This window comes from Telopea speciosissima, chromosome 1 (assembly GCF_018873765.1).
Source record: "Telopea speciosissima isolate NSW1024214 ecotype Mountain lineage chromosome 1, Tspe_v1, whole genome shotgun sequence".
In the NCBI taxonomy this organism is placed as follows: Eukaryota; Viridiplantae; Streptophyta; class Magnoliopsida; order Proteales; family Proteaceae; genus Telopea; species Telopea speciosissima.
Window position 1 is genome coordinate 24,437,775 of NC_057916.1, and position 23,033 is coordinate 24,460,807.

Here is a 23,033-nt window from a genome sequence, read left to right on the forward strand (position 1 = left end):
ATGGGTTCGAATCAGAAAAGAGTCTCTCTGGGAAGTGAGGGTAAGGTTGCGTACATTATGACCCTCCCCAGACTCCGCAGTGGCGGGAGCCTCGTGCACTGGGGTATTGCTGAATGGGCTGCTTTTCCGGCCTGCCGAGGTGATGGGTATAACCCATTGCAATTTAGGATGCAAGTCTAGTCCTGCATCATCAGATCATGAGAAGCATCCGACCATCCGATCAATGTTTCAATCATGTGATGATGTCTAAATACAAGAATTTCAATAATCATTGACCCAATGAAACTAAGCATTTTCCATGGTTTAAAATGCTGAATGAAACTAATGCACTCTTTATTTCTTCCAATTGAAACCTAGTTAATTTTATGATTTCAATAATCATTGATCTAGTGAAACTTTTTAGTGTTTACTGAATTCCACATATTCCGGATTGAACACAAATGCACTCTTCAATTTCTTCCAATTGAAACCTTTTTAAGACTCAAGAAGAATTCTTTCAAAAGAAAGAATAAGCAACTGTTCCCAAGTGGATTGTCTAGTTCCAACTTCCAATGTTTATTCCAGAGTCCAGACCAAGCAATCCACCCAACAAAGAGTCAGAATAGAAACTGGAACCTCCAAACATTGACCTCATTTGAAGAACTTGTATCTAATCTCCATGACACAACTCTAATCAGCCCTCTTGCTGCACCATTGTATGGAGAGGTTAAACCCGACATTTAGAGCTCAACAAGAAACCAGAGGCCCAGTTTTGGAAATCAGTAGGAAAAGTCCTTAAGATGATGAGAAGGGCTCTCTTGGTGGTGGAACTAATAACAGCAGTCGACCAGCTCCTTTAACCATCTGATTAGCACTGTTACTTGATGTAGTCCTGGTATACATCATTGTGGTGGATCCCAGAATGTCATCTCCGAATCCGCAGGCTTTAAAAAACAATCTGAAGTAAGAAGGAAGAATTTCACTATTATCATTCACATTCAAACCTTCCACCCATGTCCATGAAGAACTATGTGGTCATAACAAAGAACATTATCTCTTGACAGATCAAATCATAATATTAACTAGGTTTTATTACCCTACCATCTGATATATCAGATCATTCAAAAGAAGTGTATAGGGGACCATTTATGAATTATCCAAAATTATCAGATTCAGATTCAGGTATCTGAATCCATTTATTCAGATACTTGCATTAAATACCCATCAGTCACAAGACTGGTTTTGAACATTGGACATGCCAGTCAAACATGAAAATGGATATTGGTTTGTCAGATTTGAAATCAACCATTTACATCCCCAGAAGCGTAATCACATGCATATCTTACTCATGTAGAGAGGCATGTGGAACCATCCTCTAGAAGATCCAAGTTGGGCGCGGGGGGGGGGGGGGGAGAGAGAGAGAGAGAGAGAGAAGTAATTGGGCACTTCAGTTGGCTTGTGGGAAATGGCCCACTCAAGGACTGAAAGCATTTGTGGCACATTGGCAAGTCAGCTTCACGAACTTTACAAGTTCTAGGTGTCCTGCAAAATTTTGCTCAAAATGTGTGTTTGGAGGGATGCCATAACTCACTGAAGATCCCATATGAACATCTAAATTATCATTTTATGGGGAAATTTCCTTTTCCCTTAAATACATGCTATACCATATTATCAAGCAGGACTGTCCCTCAGCAGTTATAAATCAAGGGGTTTAAAAGGTTTTCAGAAGCTGGATGGGGCAATACCTCTGTTTTTCAGAGCAGAGGGCCACTATGTCGTAAATGCCTCTACTCGTAAGTACCCTGTCATAAACTATAGAAATGTTACAAATAGATTGGAAAACCGTTAAAGTAAATACACAGCAAGAAGCCTATTCACCAATAGTTCAATTTTTCAACCAAAAAAAAAAAAACTATTCATTTTTTCCCCTCTGCATCCTAAAACAATGGAACAGCAACTGGCTTCAGTAATATTAAATTCAACAGTACTACTTCAAATTATAGATTATATTTCCCGAGATTTTTAAAAAAATAGAGGATAGGAGCAAAGATCTACTACCAATAGTACTTAATAGTTTTATGAAATGATGAGGATTCAAGTATGAAAAAATCAGTGTGTGAAGAAGCCCAGCTACAAAGAAGTTCGTCAAAAAAATGAATAAAGGTCATACATAGAATTTTGTCACCATCATCAATAACACACCTTACAAGCCTTCTAACAATCATCCGACCAATTCCAACTCCCTGTAGGGAAGGGTTAACCTGAAAAGCAGTAAATATAACTTAAAAAAATACAATAACGGTAAACTATATTTGCCTAATGGAAAGATATTTTTGAATTACCTTCAACGAAAAAGTTTATAATGAGTTAAATAAAGCAGAAACAAGGAGCAAATTAAAGCTCAAAAAAGTTTTGGTATATTAGATATGATTACATGATTCACCTAGGAAAACCAAACAACTATTTTCAGTTTACCTTATTTTTTGTATAAAATCCTGATTCTCAGGACTTGGTTGTTTATTGAAATGAATTGCATCAATATTTGCAGCAAATATAATCAACTTTCTCTGGATGGATCAATATTTTGCATAGACTAGACAGAAAGCAAGCAAAAAGGAAGGGCTATCATCAGCTAAAGCACATACATACGACACATAGAAGCAAACCTCAGATTGCAGTCATTCCAGCAACATCAAAAAAGAAAACTGATCAAAAAATTTCAGTCACTAATACAATCCATTCATGAAATATCTTCAAGAAGATAATAAGATAATTACTTTCCGATAGAAGGTTCACATATCAGGGTCACGAATGGTTGAACCAAATGCAACCCTGACGTACCCAGTCTGTTACAATTTTCTGAGGATCGCCTGGGGGTTATACCAGTTGATTCGTTCCGTCCATTTGGTGGTTCAGATTAATCCTTTGGGGCCAAGTTGAAGTTGATTCAATGGTCAAGTTGAGCAGCTGACCTAACCTGACCAAACCAATTGCCTCCCAGGTAATCCATATGGTTTTTGAGCAACAGGTCAGTTCGACCGTTGGGTCAAGGTCAAGATCACACTCTCCCAGTTCCACTTTGATGCAATCTGGTTCCACGTCACTGTAGCAAAATTAAACTACACTAAAGCCAGCTGATTTTATTTATTTTTTTTAAATTTGATGACAATAGTTAAGACATTCAGGTTTGTCTTCCTAACACTTCCTCGTAGTAAAATTAGTATAAAGGTGCATGTTCAAACCTCACCGGATCTAGTTAAAGACAATTTATTTACTAAAACAACTATATTAAGGGAAGGCCTGCAGAGATGTCTAATGACGTCAACAACCAAAGACTTGTCCATCTAATGTAAAGACAACTAAATCAGTAAAGTTCTTCAGAGGACATTTAACAACAACATAGAAAAAGGACTTCAGAGGACAGTTAACAATTACATAGAAATGATTGTACAATGGGCATTTAAAACGATGAGCTTATGCTTTCAAATTTTACTGAAACAAACTGCCATCATCCAGTTCCCAGTTCCCAGACCCCATTACAATTCTGAAGACACAATCAACTCACAGGTCGAAACAACAACTACAACCACAACAGTGGCTGAACTGACCTTCCAAAGTCTAACTTCCATCTCTCTCACAAACAACCAACTACCAAAGGGCCAAAAGAGCAGCAAAGATATGGATACAATTTTGTAAGGAATTAAACAATCCTCGAAATTTAAGCAAGCAGTTTGAGAAAAGGCCCAAAACAGCGGCAATAAAGAATTCAGATTGCAGATACCCATCAAGTATTAGATGATTCTTCGCAGTTTAGCTCACCATTTAAAGTTAAAGAACATTCCCCCTCTCAGCACTTACCACGACATCGTAGATTGAAGCAGTCAATCCACAATCTGAAACTGCTCGGCCAAAACCAACCAACTGCCCGTTCGATTCCGTTACTGGAACTGCTCTCTCGAATAGTTCTCCAAACACAAACCCAGATTTCCTTGAGGTCACTTCGTCTTTCGGGCCATCCTCAGAAGTGAATTGGGGCTTACAGAAAACTGAAACGAGAACGGAACTGTGAGATAGAGCGATACGAAGCTTGTCTATATCGGTCGGTTCGACCCGTCCATCCGGATCAAGGCTTGGGAATCTATGGCATGAGAAGTTGGAGGAGTTGAAGAGGTCACTGAGATCATGGAGATTAACATGAGATGGGTTCGTGGAGATGAAGATGGGAGGTCTGACTCTCTTACTGATCTGGGTTTTGTTTTTTGTCGCAGAGATTTGCGTACACAAAGAGGCAAGAGTAAGACCACTTATTCCAATCGCCATTGAAGCCAAAGTTAAGGCGTAGGATGACTGGATGAGCATAATCTAGTAACTTACTACTTTGGAACTATTACAAATGGTGAGGTGAGGTGACCCAATACACCCTGGGCCCACAACTCCGCCTGTGTATTCTCTTGTTTTTTTGAGACCTTTATAATGGATTGGGTTACATTTGAGAATTCTCTCCAAAGAAAAAAATCTTAAATGCAAACACAGAATGGAAAAGACCTTTATTTTTACTATGATTTTATGATGGAGAAGAGCAAGGTCATTGCATATGGTATACATACAACCTATTCAATTACCCACCCAGCCACTTTTTTTTCTCATTCTAAAGCAGAGCACAGGCTACAGGTTAAGAGACAGATTAGGTTGGTGATTATCCGACACAGCTTGGGTAGTCGGCTCTGGTTGGAAGGTTAACACTGCAGTATCAGGAGGCTCTGCATTGAGACTCATTGGTGCATTAATAGAGAGCACCCCCTCCCTCCAGGCCATCGGATTCAGTTCATGATAGAAACCCAATTCATCAAAATTTAGTCCCCAGTATGGAACCTGCCCAGCTAGGTGGCCCTGCACTGGAGGCCCTTCATGTAAACTGAGGAGTGTGTTAAAATACAGCCAACCTGAACTTGGTTCAGCTTGTTGGGAATACAATGGAGGCCAAGAAAGTCCCCTTGGACTATTCATCAGTTCATTTTGCAAGCTGTATGCTGGAGCCTTCCCCTTGGGGTCACTCATCGGTTCAGCTTGGTGGGTAAGCACTGGAGGAGACCTCTCTAGTGAAGGCAATGCATTAAGAGATGGCATCCTTCCACCTAGAAACATCTCATTAAATCCCATTTCATCCAAGTATATGTTTTCAATACCCAGTTCAGCCAGGTAGCTCTGCACTGGAGGCCTCTCATGGGAACTTGATGCAGTCAAAGATAGCTCCTCCACTCTCTGTTCTGTTTGGTGGGTTTCAGGGAAGCTGAATGGATTGGAAGAAATATTTCTAGGTCTCACCTCGGCTTGGTGACAATTCACTTGAGCCCTCTCTTGGAAACTCCTTGAAGTAAAGGATTCTCCCCTAGTACTTGGCCCAGCTTCATGACTATACCCTGAAGCTGTCTGGTTTGAACTCTTTGGATTAAAAGCTGGTTTCTCTGTTTCAGGTGCCAAACTAAGCTTCAATTCAGGCTGTACAAGTCTACCCTGGTTTGATGAATTCATTTTACTGAGCTGAGATTGCAAGAATGACAGATTGAGGACAGCTTCCACACCCACTGTTTTAGGTTGGCTACAACCTTGAACTGTGCTTCCCTGGACTGAGCCAACTCCATAGCTTGAGCCCGGTGCAGTCATTGTTTGATTCTCCCCATTTGAATTATGTGAGGTTAATTCATGCCCCAAAATGGCAGCTTGGCTCGAACTAGACCCATCAGTTACTTCTTGTGAAGGCCATGAAGATACTATGTAACAGTCATTGTCTTTAGGCATGAAACTAGTCAGCTTTGACTGTGAATCCAATTCAGTAGGTTGAACCGAAATACATGATTTGTTGGAACCCATTAACATAGTTGAGTGCCCACAGCTGGAGCTCATCGAACCAACAGGTGGGAAATTCAAATCTCCAATGCTGGCAGTGCGATGGTGTGCACCCAATTGAATCTCAGAGATGGGGGTTTGATGAACCATATCTTGTCTGAGAGCAGAACCAATATCCTTTCTAAGTTTTTCACAGACATTTGAATTTGAAGAAGTATTAGAGCCGATGAGACCATTCAAAGGAGTTTGGCCACATTGAGTAGAGGTTGCCGGATCCTGACTATTTGGAGCTGGAAACTGAGTATTTGGGCTCTTTGGTTGAATCTGACATTGCTGTAACTTCCGTTTGGCAACCTTTTGAGCTGTCACTCCCAAATCACTAACAAAACTCATCAAGCTTTCCGTGTAACAAACACCCTCTTGATTAACCTGTGGAACACAGAGGTAGACAGCAACCCTATCAACCAAATTTTATAAACGAAGTTCCTGAAATACAATTATAATATCCATGTAAATGGAAATATGAGATGTCCTGTGGTATATACTAACTCCAAATTTGTAGCTTTCAGATGGTTGATCATCTGACTAGCGACATTTCACAAAACCAGCTATCTGATCAACATGATTTGATGACTAGGAGATCATTTTGATGGCTGTCGCATTTGAATTGTTTTAGATTGACAGACATGACTTCTTCATGACTAGGGAGGAAATGATAAAAAGCCTTGGGTGATATTCGAAAAAACATTTGCTTAGAGATTATCTTGTGCAAGGCATATTGAGCTGAAAATTTTATCTTTTGGAACAAAATGAATAGCTTTATCTAATGTATTACAAGACCCATCAATTAAGACAATGACCCTAAACCAAGTGATACTAATGACTCGAAAAAAAAAAAAAAAAGCTTCCATGTTAAGCTAAGAGATTTCAAGAGTGACAAGAACTTTTAACATATTAATTCTGCCTTAGTCAGCTAAAAGATCTGAAAAACCTGTTTAAATACCCTAAACTCATTAATCACTTTTATTCAATCAGTGCTAATGTCAAGCTGCCCAGTTCTCACAAGACCAAAAACCATTGGTACTTTAGCTTTCACATTGATACTTAAATAGTATCCAGCTTCACCATGATTCTAGTAAGATCCAAAGGAAGATCTAACTGACCTTAGAATGAACTACAAGAAGGGATAAAATCACTGAGGACATCGATCCTTGAATATAAATACCAATGGTTTATGGTCTATTATAAACTGTTGATGATGTACAACTATTTTACACAATTCATGGTGTCAATTCTTAAAGTAGAATATCTAAAAAGTGAAACCAATTAACTGTTTTAGGGAGAGGAGGATCTCTGTGGAGCTGTAAAGACAATATGACTGAAGCATTTCTCATAGGATCAGCTACTAAAGATACTAGATTTTTTTTCCCCTTCTACTTTAATCACTGTGATAATATGGTTCATAGTATGAGAAATCTAAAGGTTTTAGGGAAGAATACAATTTAATTCCCTTTTGCACAATGTGGACACCACATGGAATCTAAACATTATCTCTTAAACATTTTAAGAATTGCCAACTTCATTTTGTTCATATAGCCGACTCCAAGTAGTTGGAACAAAGCTTAGTGAGTTGAGTTGAGGAGGAAGTACCAACTTTTCAAGCACAATGTTAAAATAGTTGAGACTAGGAAGACTAAAGGAAAATATTAGTGACTTACAGGTACAACTGCTTTTAATTTATTATAAACTGTTGATGATATAGACTCGTTCTCACTGAGGTAAGACGTCCAAGATCTGCCTGTCGATCGACGATCCACTTCATACAGATTAGTTCTTCTAGAACCTGTTGAGAGAGGAAATGAGATGATAAACTACACAATGTAGGATGAAAAAATCTGATTATGTGAATGTATTCTTGATCACATTATTGAGAAAAAATGATGGAGATTCTTGATCACATTATATGCACCTTAGCTACTTAATAATTGCTTGTAAAATGAGTGTCTTCTCAAGGTTTTCATATCTAGGAATTGTTATAGACACTCAAGATAGAAAAAATAAAAGTTTGTGTTAGTCTTACTTATATTATATGCCACCTTAGTTACCTAATAACTGCTTGTAAAATGAGTGTCTTCTCAAAGTTTTCGTATTTAGGAATTGTTATAGACACTCAAGATAGAAAAAACAAAAGTTTGTAATGGAAGTAAGGCATGGAGAAGTTTTTACTTCTTACCAGGAAGATTGTCATAAGATCTTCCATAAGAATGAAGAGAAAACGTGGAGGATCCTGGGTTTGTCTGGCTGTATTTACTTGAGGGATCGTAAAACAAATATGGCCTATTCAATGATGTGATATTTGTGGTCATTCCACTAGTTTTCAAATTAGTAGCAACTTTGTGAATTGATCTAACATTCAAACTTCCAACTCCAGCTCGATGACTTCTATAATTTCGTTTTTTCAAGGAGACTTCGGCTTCAAAGGTCACATGATTAATTCTCAGAGCACCAAAAACCTTTCTCGCTAGATCTGCTAGAGCACGAGCCTGAAAAATTGTAAGTTACCGAATTTAGTTTTAGAATAACATTAAAATATTTTTCGTAGTTTAAACTTATCAATAAATAGAAATTCTATTTATCCCATTAAGCAAAGATTTTAAGATCCTACCTGTTTGTAAAAGACAGTAGTAGAGGCATTGAATTGCATCGCATTTTTTGATATCAAAAACACATCATGCTGTCAAGTCAAAGAATAATCAATTAGTTGATGTTGGATAGTCAAAGGAAAAATAAAACAACTTTTACATGTAAGTAGATTTAGGAATAAAAATGATTAATTACAACTATAAGGTCATGTATCTACAACAAAAGTTAATCAAATGACCCACTTAAAAATTAGTGGTATTGTTCACACTCTGACACATAACCCACTTAAAAATGGATCAGATGGTTCAACTAGCAGATTATACCTTTAGCTTCGGTTGTCATGGGAAAACCATAGACGAGTTGAATAGATAAGAGAAGCAAGTGATACAGTGCCCTGTAAGAATATGATATAGAAAACATGTTTGTAGTTTTGGAAATTCTTAGTTGTCAGATTTATCTGACTTATGGGCTACGCTTGATTATGAATGTGGCCTACCAATTGAAGAATTTGGGTTGATTCATAAGTGGACCACATTTAAGATGGCTTTTCCTTTCTAAATGAACTAGCATTTTTTTTAAAAAAAAAAATTAATGGAATATGGAGGTTTATATAGACAAACCAGGTTGAAAATAAAGTAATTGTAAGAGATTTGAAAACATTACTTTATATCCCTAAAACAAACAATCAGAGCAGGGGTGGAAGTGGGTGTAGGGTGAAGAAAAAGAAGAGGAAAAAGAAAATGAGAAATGAAGTAGGAGAAAACCTCAAATTGTTCAAGTGAAGCATACATTCCTCCTTGAAGTTTTGTCCTCATGGTGCTAAAATCCATGGGGTCTTTAATAATGTCATAGTATCCCTTGACCTTACAAAACAAAAGTCTCAATCATTAGAGAGAATGGGATGGGGATTGAAAATTCATATAAAACAATGGAGAACATTTTATTACGATAATAACTAAAAATAACCATTACACGAACCTCTTCAGGATTAACTGGCATAGCAAATATTCTTTTTGTATCTCTCCTGAATTAGAAGACATTCATAAATTAAGAAAATCAATCACTCCATGAGAAATTCAATGTAACAACGTAACCCTCTTATTTATGACTTATTGAGGCCATCTTCCAACTATTTTATTTCTTCCCAAATTGAAATATGAAAAAAATTATTATCATTGAGGATGTCTTACTTTTGCAGTACATCAAGGACAAGCTCCAATAGCCGTTTCTCAGGTAACTTGGTATAAAAAATGGTTGACAATGGTTGATCTGATATAAGACAATCAAATTACTATTTGCAATCTTAATTATGATCATGATTTAAATCTTAAAAGACACAGTTACACTATTGGCGTCTTTGAAAAAAAGGAGCATACCGGTATTGGTTGAATCATCTTTAGGTTTGGAGATTTTATTTGCCTGCAAGCAATTGAGAAATCAACAGATCGAGCGCAAAGAACATGAAATTATTGCAGACTTCAACATCAAAATGGAGGAACTGAATATGATAATCCAAAAGCTCTTGCAGAAATATATGGTCATAAAGCTTTTCATATGTAAATATATAGAGAGAGAGAGAAGTCAGAAAGTATAAAATTCTATTGATAGTATTGTTGAAGTAACAGAAAATCAGAAAGTAAAACAGTAGGAAAGTAAGTCAGTCAGTAGGACTTTCAAGACAAGGTTTTCCTGTAAAAATAAATAATTTGGTCACATAGAAGTATAAAAGTTTAATTCTCCAACAATTGTAAACATTTAAAATGGGGGGTGGGGGAGTAAAAGAGTCGATTGGATTCTTGCACAATGGTTTCAGAACTCCATCTATGTCCCTCCCGCAGGAGCAAACATACATAAAAGAATACTTGGGTTTACTTTAAATTGCCCCAGTAATTGCAAATGCCAAATTTTGAGGGAGACGACGGAAGGGAAAGAATCAAACCCAGTTAGATAACGTAGCAACTGCAAACCAAATCTTTTTAGTTCATGTTGTTAACATTGTTACTACTGCATTAAAAATTCTTGAAAAACAGAGGAAAACAGAGCATATATAGCTAAACAGCAAAGAAACATTTGGGCAAATAAATAAATGGGAATAAGTAATTGAGGTAGACGAAACTAATAATGGGGTGGGTCAGCAGTAAGTAACCTCACCAGGTGACGATGAAGGTTGTTAATGTTGTTGTTGACAAATGAAACGGAAGAATCAACAAACACTTGGTCGAGCAGCCGCTTCTTCCTGCCAGCTCTCTGCCTTTTAGCATCTAGTGCTGGTGCGTTAGTCGCAGGCAAGGCCTGCACAATTTGAACTTGCCTATCTTTACACGCGTCCAATGCTACTAGTCTTGCACTCCTCCTCCTCCTTTGCTCGCCGCCTTCCGCCATAATAATCGCACTAATTTCGAGCTTAAAAAAAAATCCAAAAAAATAAGACAAATCCCATTTTCAATTGGGATTTCTTTTTTTTGCTGCCATGTGTGATTTCTTTCCTACCCAATGCGATTAAACATTTCTACAGTGATGAAAGCCTCTGATTGATCATATAAATAAAACAGGGGAAAAAATGTCCGATTTCGATTTTATAAAAAAAGAACCTGCAAGTAACAGAGCGAAGTGAGTAATAAAAATTTTGAATTTTAAATTCTATTTTCAGAACCTATTTTTGGGTTTTTATTGTCTTAGAACAGATCCTTGTCTTCTCGACTCTTTGACCCTTGTATGACCCCGCCATGGCCTGGCCTATTACGGATTTCTTGGAGTTGTAAAATCGAAAAACAGAGAGAGAGAGAGAGAGAAGCGAAAAGGTCAAAGACAAAAGGAATAATAAGAAAACGAGGCCATACGTGTCAAATAAAAAAAAATTCTTTTTGAGAACCGAAAGAATTAAGCTAATTTGGTGGGGTAGACAAAGGAAGGGGCCACCCACCATAGGTGGAAAAGCGAGAAAGAGAGAGAGAGATTCATGTCTTCTGGCATGCCTATTTGGTACACAAAATGAATTTGAGAAAAGAGGAGTTAGAAGGATTTTTAAACAAAAACTTGATGAGAAACATATATATGCTACTATGCATGCACATAAGGTGAGGGAATTGTACATACATTACCAAGAAGATCTTCAATTCCTCCTCAATTCAACAACACCTCTCTGCAAACTTGATAGTTTCTACAAGCTCAAACTAGCTAGGCCAATCAACTGATGAGCAGCTTGAAAATTCTCTATAAACCTAGGAGGATGCTATGGATTGACAGAGATGTGATTTGACAGCTCTCTATTGTTAATTTCTTCCCCTTTTAGTGTTGAATCTCCAACCCCAGCTATAAAATTGTATAGAGAGCTAGAATATTTATTGGTCATAGATATTCTAAGATATGATAATATCTCGCATTGATGTTTTTTTGTCAATCACAATAAAGAACAACAAACCATACAAAGTGATACATGAACCGGTTGATGATATACATGTAGCTAGGGTGCTCAATAATTTATCAAAAATAGGATGACGAGCCAACAAAATTTATATTGTTGTGTGCCAATTGGCATAGTGATGACGATGTGTCTTTTGAAACAATGTTGTGCCACGACATGATAGTATTAATTCGTCAAATTAAGCAGTTAATTAGCTCAAACATATATATCACTTAGATTAATGTTTCTTAATGATCATATATATACAATACAACACATGTCATAGTGCCTCTGAGATCTGTTAATTGAAGGAGAAAATTATATAGTGCATCGATCAAGGTTTTATAATTCATACATGTTACTATAGCCAATGGTTTTTATGATATCATACAAGAGAAAGTAGGATGAGAAGGAAGACTAAGGGCATATTAGCTTAAGTCCTCAAACGTACTTTTGCTTGTAGACTTCTAAAAGCCAGCTTGTAGTGATTATAGGGATTAAAAGACAAATCTTAAAAAATATTTATTTACAATCTTTACCGCCAAAAGCTCAAAAAGCCTAAAAATGAGAGAGGGTGATTATCGAGCTTATAATTGTCATAAATATTTCAAACAAGATATTCTTATTGTGCCTATCCTTTTTAATCCTTATAGTCACTGAAAGCTGGTTTTCAAATTTCAAGACCTTAAAAGTAGAAGAACAAGAAGCTTAGCTAAACATGAGGTTATGAAAATAGGGAAATTGATTTGTAATAATGTTTTTTTCATTGATCTCCTTTTTAAGCGTGGGGCTAATGACATATGTTATGTAGTTGAAAAGAGAAAGAGAAGAAAACAGGAACAAACCGAATCCAATCCATTAAAAAACCCGGTATCAACCCAAATCCAAATCACTATCAATCCGTTATCATAAATCGAAACAGACACGAAACCAAACCGCACCAAAATCAAAAATTCCTTATTGGTTCGATTTTGATTTCCCTAAATGCCACACCGAAATAAAAAAAGGTCCAAACCCAGATCAAACCGACCGATTGACACCCCTATATTAAACCATGAAATTAATTTTTATTTCTTTTTTAAAAAATTGATTTCTCAAAATGTTATTGAGTATAAGAGGTTACTTGTTTTAAAATATTAAGAGAAAATTTCACATACCTCCCCTAAGGTATGACTTGTGTATAATTTCACCCGTGAGGTTTGAAAAATTTCACATATCATCGAGTTTCTAATGCTTCTGGCAATAAACATTACAAACGACATATTCTTATTGAGTCTACCCTTATTAATCCTTATAGTCGCTAAAAGCTGATTTTCAAATTTTAAGAACTTGAAGTAGGAGAACCTTTTCCAAAAACATAGTCTTTTATTTTTTTATGTAATCAAACTTTCGGAGTGAAAAACTGCATGGCTAGTTGGTTGGTGGCTTGTAGCAGAGTGAATGCATCCAAGAGATCATGGGACCAAACCCTTAGTACCTGCAGATAGAAATCTCTTGTAACTATAGTTAAAATCCCATTGGGAGACACAAAAAAATTAAAAAAAAAAAAACTTAATTTAAGACTACAGAGTTTCTCTAGTCCAACATCAAGTTTTGTTACATTGAAGGCTAATGAGGCCATTTTTATTATACAAATATCTTAGAAATTGTATAGAATGATAAAATGCTAAATTTCAAACTCAAATTCAATCATATACATCCTACCTTGTATTGATATATTCACTTATATTTTATAGTCATCTATTTCTTTTCTTTTTTTTTTATTAGATTTTCATTTATATATATATATATTTTTTTTTTTATTATTTTTTTTTTTTTTCATTAGATTTTCACATGGTTTTTTTTTCATGTGAATGCTAGAGACCGTATCCCAACCCCAACCCCCAAATGAGCATTGTAAAATTTTGGAAGCCGATCCATAATATTCGCATTAATAGCAGTATAAAATAAAAGAAAGCCATTTTCAAATAACATTGAAATAAAAAGTAGGAACCAAAAATTACATTACCCCACCCATAATGTTAATCATAAGACTAAGCTTGAATATACAAATCTGTGTCTGATACCAACATCTCAACATCCCTCCTCCTTCAATCCTCTCTACCAAGAAATTAGGGTCAACCAGATGGGTGGAGACAGGGAGGAACGCGAATAATCTAATAAATAAGATTTTTCACAGCGGTTATCTTTCAAGTGAAAGACACCCAACTCATGGGTAGCATTATCTCCAAATAGTATGCCTCTAGTAAGGTGAGAGTAGTATTCATCAATGAAATATATGCAATTTCCTTTAAATAGACGGTGGTCAACAAGTGCCGCAGAGACAGAGAAGCCAGTATTTGTGCCAATAAATAGCATTTGATCACCCAAATCCTCCACCTTAATCCAACACCGATCCTGTAGATCTAACTTAAATATCTTCAACTTATTAGTTTCGGGAATTTCTGATCCCCAAACAAATATACCCCATTTAATAACCATCAACAATTCTCCAACACATTCCACCAAATAAACAGATTTGGGGTAATTATGATGATCTTTCTCTTCTTCTTCTTCTGCTGCTGCTGGGGGAGCAATGTTACAACTTGTTTCTTTTGGATGAGGAACCAATTCCACAAGTATACGATCATAATTTAAAGTAATGGCATATAATTTTCCATCATAGAAAATAATGTCTTCAAAATATTTCCCTGTCCTCCGATTTTTAATGGCGATGGCGATGGCGATGGGGGTCCATGCCCTATCCCCTGCTCTACAGAAAGCTAAACTGTGGGTATTAAAAATCGCTACGACCAAACAATCTCCATCCAAATTGTTAGCAGCAGAAGGAGGTGACAACAACATAGCCCGGCGAATGTAGTTAGGGCTGCTCTGTTCTGGAGCCAATCCCTCTCTTCTAGTACGGATGATGATAGTAGGAGGAGGAAGAGTAGATTGAAGTGGAAGTTGAATTCGAACCCTAGTAAATGGATTCAAAAGAAAGGGAATATTGGATGTCATATTATTATTACCCACTACCTCCACCATTATCAACCATCCCCAATTAGAGCCACAACACCGAGCGCCATAAAGTTGAGGCAATTGTAACCTAAAAGCTTTGGCATGGAAGAGACTGTAAAACCCATGATAATGATGATAATGATGAAGACGACAACCACCACGATTATGATAATGAAACTCTGACTCTGAGGAGGAAAGCATCAGCCATGGAAGTTGTTGAGGTTTATGGAGAAAGTGATGATGAAGCCTTAAATTCTTGGCAGCCGATTGCCAGGACTTGCAAACTGCACTAAAACGATGAAAGCTCACAAAGTCTAACTTGTTTGCGATCACAATCATAATCTGCTCTGGAAGTACTCTTCCATAGTCGCAATTTTCAGTTTTAGAGTAGTTCTTCAACCGCTTTCTATCATCATTGGTGTCACCACCACCACCGTATGTAGACGTAATAGTTGAGCAAAAGCTGCTGCAGGGCCCCTTGTTAATAGCACTAAGATAGTAGGGAAGGAAAGCCATATATGCTATCTCACTAACTTCCACAAGACTATACCTGCTGCTGCAAATACAAGAATCACTCACTGGTGAGTAAACCAATCTTCTATATATGGTCCGAAAGAAAGAACAAAACCTAGCTTAAAAATTGCACATCCATCCATCCATCCATACATCGATTCCAATCCCAATTAAAATACATACATTCAACAAAATAAACCAACAGTACACAACACACACACACAAACAAACAGAGAACCTGCTAGCAGAATTTTTACAAAAAAACCCCATAGCTAGATTTGATAAGTACCTGGAGCGAGCGACTGATCGATCTTCAATAGTGGGATATTGAAGCAAGCACCCACAACGATCCTATGATCCACTTGACTAGGGGGAGTTATCTCCTCACTCTTCCGATTTGATCCGATCTCTGCCGCCTTGGTTTTAACTTTCCAACTTTTCCCTTCCACTTCCCCATATATATATATATAGAGAGAGAGAGAGAGAGGGTCAATGTCCAACATAGCTTCTCGTTTCCTTTCTCAACTACAATTAGGGTTTAACCTGGAATGCACTATTTCGTTACAGCACGATGCCGTAACGCATCATGTGGCACTTACAGCACCAGACGATAAAAATTCCAGTGTTTCTCACTTCTAAACTGATTCTGGTTCTTCCGTTCCAAATAAAGCCATCCCTAGTGCCGTAGTTACAGTGCTATTCCACTTCTAAATTGATTCTGGTTCTTCCGTTTCTAAGGAAGCCCTCCCTAGTGCCGTAGCTACAGTTCTATCCCACTTCTAAACTGATTCTGCACTTCTAAACTGATTCTGCATCTTCAATTCCGTAGTTTCAGGGTTTTAGAAATTGGTCACGTCACATACCGATCCAATTTCTTACCAACAGGAAAAAAAGAGAGATACCGATCCAATGTCCATCCAGACTGCCCCTTATCGATCCGGTTTGATTTACCCCTATCTAAACAATTTTCCTACATTTTAAGTCTTCGTCCCGTAGCAATCCCATTGTGTGTTTTGTCACTCAAAGAATTTCATTTTTTCCTTTTTCTTTGGTAAAACAAGAGATTTTTCCTTTTTAAGGACTTATTGGTAGGAATGTAAACGGATTGGATTTGGCTTGAATAGTACTATATCAGCATCCGCATCCGCATCTGATTAGCTATCAGACGGATTCGGGTAGTGCTAAACGGATACGGACACGAATACGAATAGGATATTTTATCCGTTTCCATGTAAATATAGCTTTTTGGATAGCTATAACCTATTCGTATCCACATCTGTTTAGCTTTTGAACGGATTCGAATAGTGCTAAACGAATACGAAAACGGATTTCGACTAGTCATTTACACCCCTACTTATTGGTATTGGTGGGGGTGTCAACCGGTCAGTCTCGGTCAGGCCTAACCAGGCTTCACCAATCTCAAGTCCTGCACTGTTAATCCGGCCGGGCTAGACAGTATTGGTCAATCTCGGGCTACTATAATCCGTAAGGGTGTTAAACGGTCCGGTTTTAGTTAAATGGTTTGGTTTAATTCGATTTTGACTGCTTGAGGGTAGAAACCGTAACCAGACCTTTTAACTAAACGGTCTCATAATCAAAACTTGGACCGTTTAGTAAATAGTTTCCGTTAAACGATTTTAAAATGGTTTCAATTAAATGGTTCTATACGGTTTTACACGGTTTTGGTTAGACGGTTCTATACATATTTACTACTCTATTTACTAATATTAGTTATTAATTAATAGTTATTACTAATTCTTACTAAGTTATTAGTTTTTTTTTTTTTTTGAGAAAGGAAATCATTAATGAAGAATCATGACTACTTAAGTAGTTGCTATTTGTTAGGTTTTTATTTTTTGTTTATAAAAAAAAATTTGTTAGATTTTTAAACGGTTAAACAGTTTAGTTATAATCGATTTTAATTGGATTATACGATTTGAAATCGTTAGATTAATCGATCAAAATCGAACCAAATGATTAAATAAACGGTATCATTTCTAAAACCATAACCGAACCATTTAACTAAATGGTCTGTCAGTTTCAGTTTAAATGGTTCAATTCGATTTGATTTGATTTTGGCACCCTTAATAATCGGTCCTTAACCGGGGCTATGTGCCTGTTTAATTCTAAACGCTCTTTGAACAGACCATTAATTAAATGAGTTCTAATAATTTCATGGTCGGTGATATATTGATCTTGATCAATTGTTATACGTTCTTTAACTTGACCAATAAATGGGTTCCAATATTTTCATGGTTAATGTACTAAATCTTCATAAATTATTATGCTCTTTAATTTAGTCTAAATAAATAGATAAAAAATAAAATATGTTCCTTAGAATGGAAAAGGAGAATGAAACCAAGGTACTGAACCCCTCCTACTTGTGCATGATTCAAGGACTCCGGGTATTGTGTCGGCCAGATCAGTATAAAATGGTTACAAAACACAAAAATATTAGCATTTTAATAAGTAAAATGATCCAATCCAACCTGATATGGCCCATCTATATTGATATTGATACCGATATCAATAGAAAATGTATCCTAGGGTAAAATGGGAATTTCAAAAGATCTTAAGCGGGTCGGGCTATAATCGGGCGGATTAAGTCGGGCTGTAGTGTGTCAAGCGGTCCCGACGGGCTAGGACCTCACACCGGGACTGCTCCACACGTTTACTAATCGGGTTGGGCTTTAACTAGGCAGGCTCGGTTGAGTTTGTCAAGCCATGCCTGGAATTGACATCCCTAGATATTGGTTCTAGGAGGTTCTCTATTTGATTGACTTCCTTGAAGTAAATCTTTCTTTTCGATAAAACAATTGAGTGACTAATTACTTGACTACTTTTGTGATGGGAAAGGATAAGGTGATTTGGTTTTGTATTTGTTATGCATTCTCGAAATAGACTCGGGGCATAAAACACATTCAAACTGACCGTCAGATTAGGGCAAGTTTAGGAATCAATTTTGACTGTCGGATTAGAGCAAGACAATTGTCAACATTTTAAGGGGGTACTTACAGGAACTTATAGATGGGGGTACTTGAGAGGAGAGAAATCCAAAAGAATCCTCCAATTCCCCAATAGTGCAGTGCGGTGTAGTTCAAGGCTGAGAACTCGACACTTGGCAGACATGACATCCAATAGTTCCAAGCTCAAGAAGAAAGAAAGAAAAAATAAAAACTGTCTCAATCGATCTCGGACCATTGGATTTCACACCTGTCAGGTGTTGACCTCTTAACCCTGAACTGCACCACACTTGGTAATTAAGGAATTTGAGAGGGTTTTAAACCCTCTATTTGTCTCGCCAGTCCTCACCGTGATTGGCTCTTGAAAGTAATCATGCATGGTTGGGACTGACATAAAGGATTCAGGCATGGTTAATTATATGTATCGGTATCGATACCCATATCGGTCACCGCCAATACTGATACCATTCATGGTTTTGTATCAGTAATTCAGTATCGTATCGTGTAGTATGTATCGGTATCGCAAGTCAACAATATCGATATCGTGCCGATATTGTATCATTGAAATGGTACGAACAAGGGGTAAAACAATAAAGCAAACCCATTTTTGATAAAAATCAAAAGTAAACTTATCCGATACAGCCAATCCATGTTGATATTGTATTGATATCGTATTAGTTTTGCAGGTAACCGATATCCAATCTGATACCATGCACTAAAACCATGGTGCCAACAATATCAATACTGATCAGTCGAATTGGACTGCATCGGCCCGATGCAATGGGTAAAGTCACTTTTGGGGATTGAACATTGTAATGGCCGAAAAATAAATTAAATTGAAAATTTCCAAAAATAAGATACAGAAAATTATAAATATTAAACTTTTTTTTTGTAATATTGTAAAATCTAGAAAATTATATATATCAAAATAATTAAAAAAAAAACACTCATAAATGTGATTTTCATAATAAAATATGGGTAAAGCTGTTTGTAACCGAAGTGGTTACAACAGATTTTGTAATCACTTTTTGTCTACCCTTGCTTTTCTGTTTTGAGCAACTTAAAATCAGGGATAAGATGGGTACATTTTATTTTGACTTAGTTTAGTTGATTCATGTGGCTTGGCTGGCTCAACTTGAGCCAAAGCCACTTGCTCTTCCCTTGGTCTTCTTCTACGTCTTAAAAGCAGGATCTTTATCCCTAAGGATCAAAGCAGTATCAAATATCAAACCATAGAAGATGATGCTGGAAATTATGTAGATCACCAAAAACTGGTAAAGCCATAAAATGCAATTGTTAAACCATGAAATTCCACCAGAAAAATCTTTCCGTCTCTCGTTGGTGCCATTATGTCTAACCAGACCATCACCTTCTCTCTGTATTGCCGCCGCAATCATGAATCCAATTAAAGTAGGCCAATACCGCTCGGTGGCAGGAAGTGAAACTGATGGCGATGGTGGGGCTAAGCATGTTATCACAACAAGAAACCATGTAGAATGTAGATACCCTTTGAGCTACAAAAGATTGGCGCGATGAAAGGAAATGGAATGTTTGGAACAGAAATAATTGGGGGAAAATCTGCATTTCCAGATCTCTCTCCCCCGCCCCTAGCTTCCGTTTTGGTTCTTCGTGGTTTTCTATAGCCATTTTCCTAGCGTTCACAACGGCGCCATAAGTTCGTTTTTTAACTGTTCTTTCTCTGTCTCTCTCTTTTGCTCTACTCGATCTAATATCTCTTTCATGCTTTCTTTTCCCCGACGTGAATGATGGTGGAGTTGAGGATGTTCATCCGTCTGATGTCAATGTTTCGCCCATGGCAACGGGCCGGAATTATATTTCAGGTCTTTTCTTTTCAATTGTTAGGATGTGGTGTTGCAGCATTTAATCGTAGTTGATTTTCTCGTTGAAGCCTCTGATTCATTTAACCCTTTAGAACAACGACTGCATTGGAGAAAGTATGTGATCAGTTTCAGAGCTACCACAGGATCAATCATGGAATACAACTCGTATTTGCTTCTTGTCAGCACGAGCTCGAGGAGGAAGCAAAGACTCAGGGAGGTGTTGGAAGGCTCGAGGTGATGAATCTTGGGGCTTCTCCGGCTTCCCCTTTTCAGCTGCCGCCCGGTTCTTCTGGGGCTATTGCGAGCTGACACCGCTACAGTGCTGTGGAACCCAAGAAGATTGGTCGATTGAGTAGGGCGACAAGATAGCCGTAGAAGCCGGAGCACATGAGCTGCAAAGGGTGGGGACGTGTTAAGCTAATGTGTAGAGTTGAGTTGTGTTTTTACATGGTTAGACCCTTTAAAAATAACTGACACGTCATTATAAATTGGGCAGGAAAGTTTGTAACCTGCTTGGTTACAAACAGATGCACCCATAAAATATTACCTACATTCAATATCTAATTTAATAAATGATAAAATAGAATAAAGATATATAAATTCATATTCAATCACCCCAAAAGAATATAATAAGGCAATCGTAAACGTTTAAAATTGAAATGTATTTGTTTTCATCATTTATCCCACATCAACGTTATCTTCTCATGGCAACAACAATTAGATTCTAATTTATTTATTTTTTAAAATTCAAGTATCAATAGATATAAAAATTCCACCATAAATTTAAAACAAGACTTGCAATCTAAATATATTAAGGGACGCTCTTCTTTGTGCCACAGCACAGCCTGCGCACTCAGGCATATGGAGGTGGTTGCAAGAATTTTTGTCGTATGCACACAGTTCCCTGAACCGGTGCGATTCCCTAGTCCCTCTCACAAGAGAAGTGTGGACCCCACCCAGGTAGAGTGTTCAGTCAGGTGCCTCGGGTGGGTCCCCACCCCCTCTTGTGAGAGGCACTAGGGAACCGCACCGGTCAGGGAACCGTAGACGATAACGATTCGTGGGTGCAATGACTACCCTACCTCTTGCACAGGCTGCCATGTGCCTGGACTCAGGCTGCGCTGCGGCACAGAGAACACTCCCCATATATTAAATCATACTTTGTGTTTATTATGGGTCCAATTCACCAGTCTAAGCAAGGTCATTCTTGTTGTAGAAATGAGGAAATTCACCCACACAATGGAGGGTCTCCTGCCTAATATATCCTTGCATTTCTTGGGGCTCCAGGTGTTTTAAGCAGGCTATGGCCCTAAACATGTAGATGACTTCAGGTTGGAAGAAACAACATTTACTTCCATTACTCTGCAATAAAAGATTTCAAATCCTACCTGGTAAGAGACCTGCAAGCTTGTGATCATGATAAGTCATGTTTGATCTTACTAAGAGGAACTCTGCCCTTAATTTTCTCTCATATTGTGAATTATCTCATCATAATCATTAGTCAACTCAAGAGACAGTCAGTCTTCACCCAAACAATCCAGTAAAGTGAGTGGATTCCTTCTATGCACCTAAGGGCATACGAGAATGTGATCCCAACTCGCACAAGAGATTTTAAATATCAATTTACAATATAATCATAAAATTTTAATAAAAGCAAATGAAATATCTAATTGTCCCACATAATTAATCCTTAAAACATAACCCACCCTTGTTACATGAATTACAATTCAAAAAAAAATATTATTGTGACTAAAATGTTGCGATGTATCTAAATGAAAGCCAAAAAATTTCAATAATATGTCTATGGAAAAAAGAATGCTACTTGGTCACATGGTCAACGTAGCTCTTGTCCCTAGACACAATACCGCCCTACCCTGAAAGACGAAAATCCTGCCCAAGTCGATGCTTATGCATGTGTTCCCATTGAATAGTATGCACGTGCAGGCTCTAGAGGCCCTGCGTTCTCTCATCCTACAACTAATGTTACTTCTAGGGGAACAAACTAGGTAACCTGAAGATCAAAAATCAAGAAAGGTGGTAATAATGAATGGTGTGCAAATCACAGTTGGAAAACCAAGTTCTGTAATTCGACTCGTCTTTTAGAAAAAGCTTGGTGACTTGACTTGTCACACTCAATCAATGTGAGTGACATTTTTTTTTAGTGCAATAAAATGTATAAATTATAAAAAAAAATCAGAAAATACAAAAATATAGGAAAACTAGAAAAAAAGAAATCAAGAAATCACTTATCAATGCAATTTTAGTTTATACCACTAAACAAGAGAAGTGAGTCGAGTAGTTGAAGGTTCTAACTATTTTAGAATAAGGATTTACTATTTTGCTCAACTCAGTTTCTAAGTGAATCGGTTATAAAGTTTTTTTTAAAATGACAAAACTCACCGAGTTTGTCATGACTCAGATATAATACTAAATCTTATTTAACTCGGACATTTATGACCAAGTCTCATCATTTTTTATCTTAGCCTAGTCTACACAACGTTTGACCAGATTTTCCAAACTTTTGACTCAACTCGGGCAACTAGCTCCAATCAAAACTCAATTTTCCAATTGTAGTGCAAACCAATTAATCTCTATTTTTAAAAAATATTACACAATACCATATATAATTTGGCAAAAATAAAATAAAAAATGATCAAAATGTGTCTCTAAAATCTAAACTAGCGTAAGGCCTTTTCTCCTTGACAATTTCATATATAATCCCATTCAAAATCCTATAAAATCAGTAATTATGGAATCGGATCAGGGTATATCCAGAATTAATCTGATTACTTATTGGATCACTCATTAACATATAAGATCATAACTGGACTGGATTTAAACATT

General features: G+C 37.1%; 2 protein-coding genes and 1 long non-coding RNA gene across 4 annotated transcripts; all 3 read right to left on the reverse strand.

Moving 5' to 3' along the window:
* Positions 1-756: 756 nt before the first annotated feature.
* Positions 757-4,351, reverse strand: LOC122650586 (uncharacterized N-acetyltransferase ycf52). 2 transcript variants are annotated; one of them, XM_043843992.1, is made up of 5 exons: positions 3,838-4,351; positions 2,182-2,240; positions 1,725-1,781; positions 1,589-1,590; positions 870-1,006 (listed from the first exon to the last, which is right to left on the reverse strand). In XM_043843992.1, exons 1-5 carry the CDS (start codon positions 4,336-4,338, stop codon positions 978-980), a joined length of 648 nt encoding a protein of 215 aa, XP_043699927.1. In that variant the 5' UTR covers positions 4,339-4,351; the 3' UTR covers positions 870-977. The 2 variants fall into 2 exon arrangements, with proteins under 2 accessions (XP_043699923.1, XP_043699927.1); XM_043843988.1 differs by lacking the exon at positions 1,589-1,590 and having other exon boundaries at positions 757-937.
* A 4,135-nt stretch (positions 4,352-8,486) lies between these two features.
* Positions 8,487-9,729, reverse strand: LOC122649977. The gene is made up of 3 exons (XR_006331354.1): positions 9,448-9,729; positions 9,234-9,332; positions 8,487-8,560 (listed from the first exon to the last, which is right to left on the reverse strand). It is a non-coding gene; the product is annotated as an uncharacterized LOC122649977 (long non-coding RNA).
* A 4,243-nt stretch (positions 9,730-13,972) lies between these two features.
* LOC122672134 (putative F-box protein At5g55150) lies at positions 13,973-15,388 on the reverse strand. The gene has a single exon (XM_043869661.1). The coding sequence runs from the start codon at positions 15,386-15,388 to the stop codon at positions 13,973-13,975; it is 1,416 nt and encodes a 471-aa protein (XP_043725596.1).
* Positions 15,389-23,033: the final 7,645 nt, after the last annotated feature.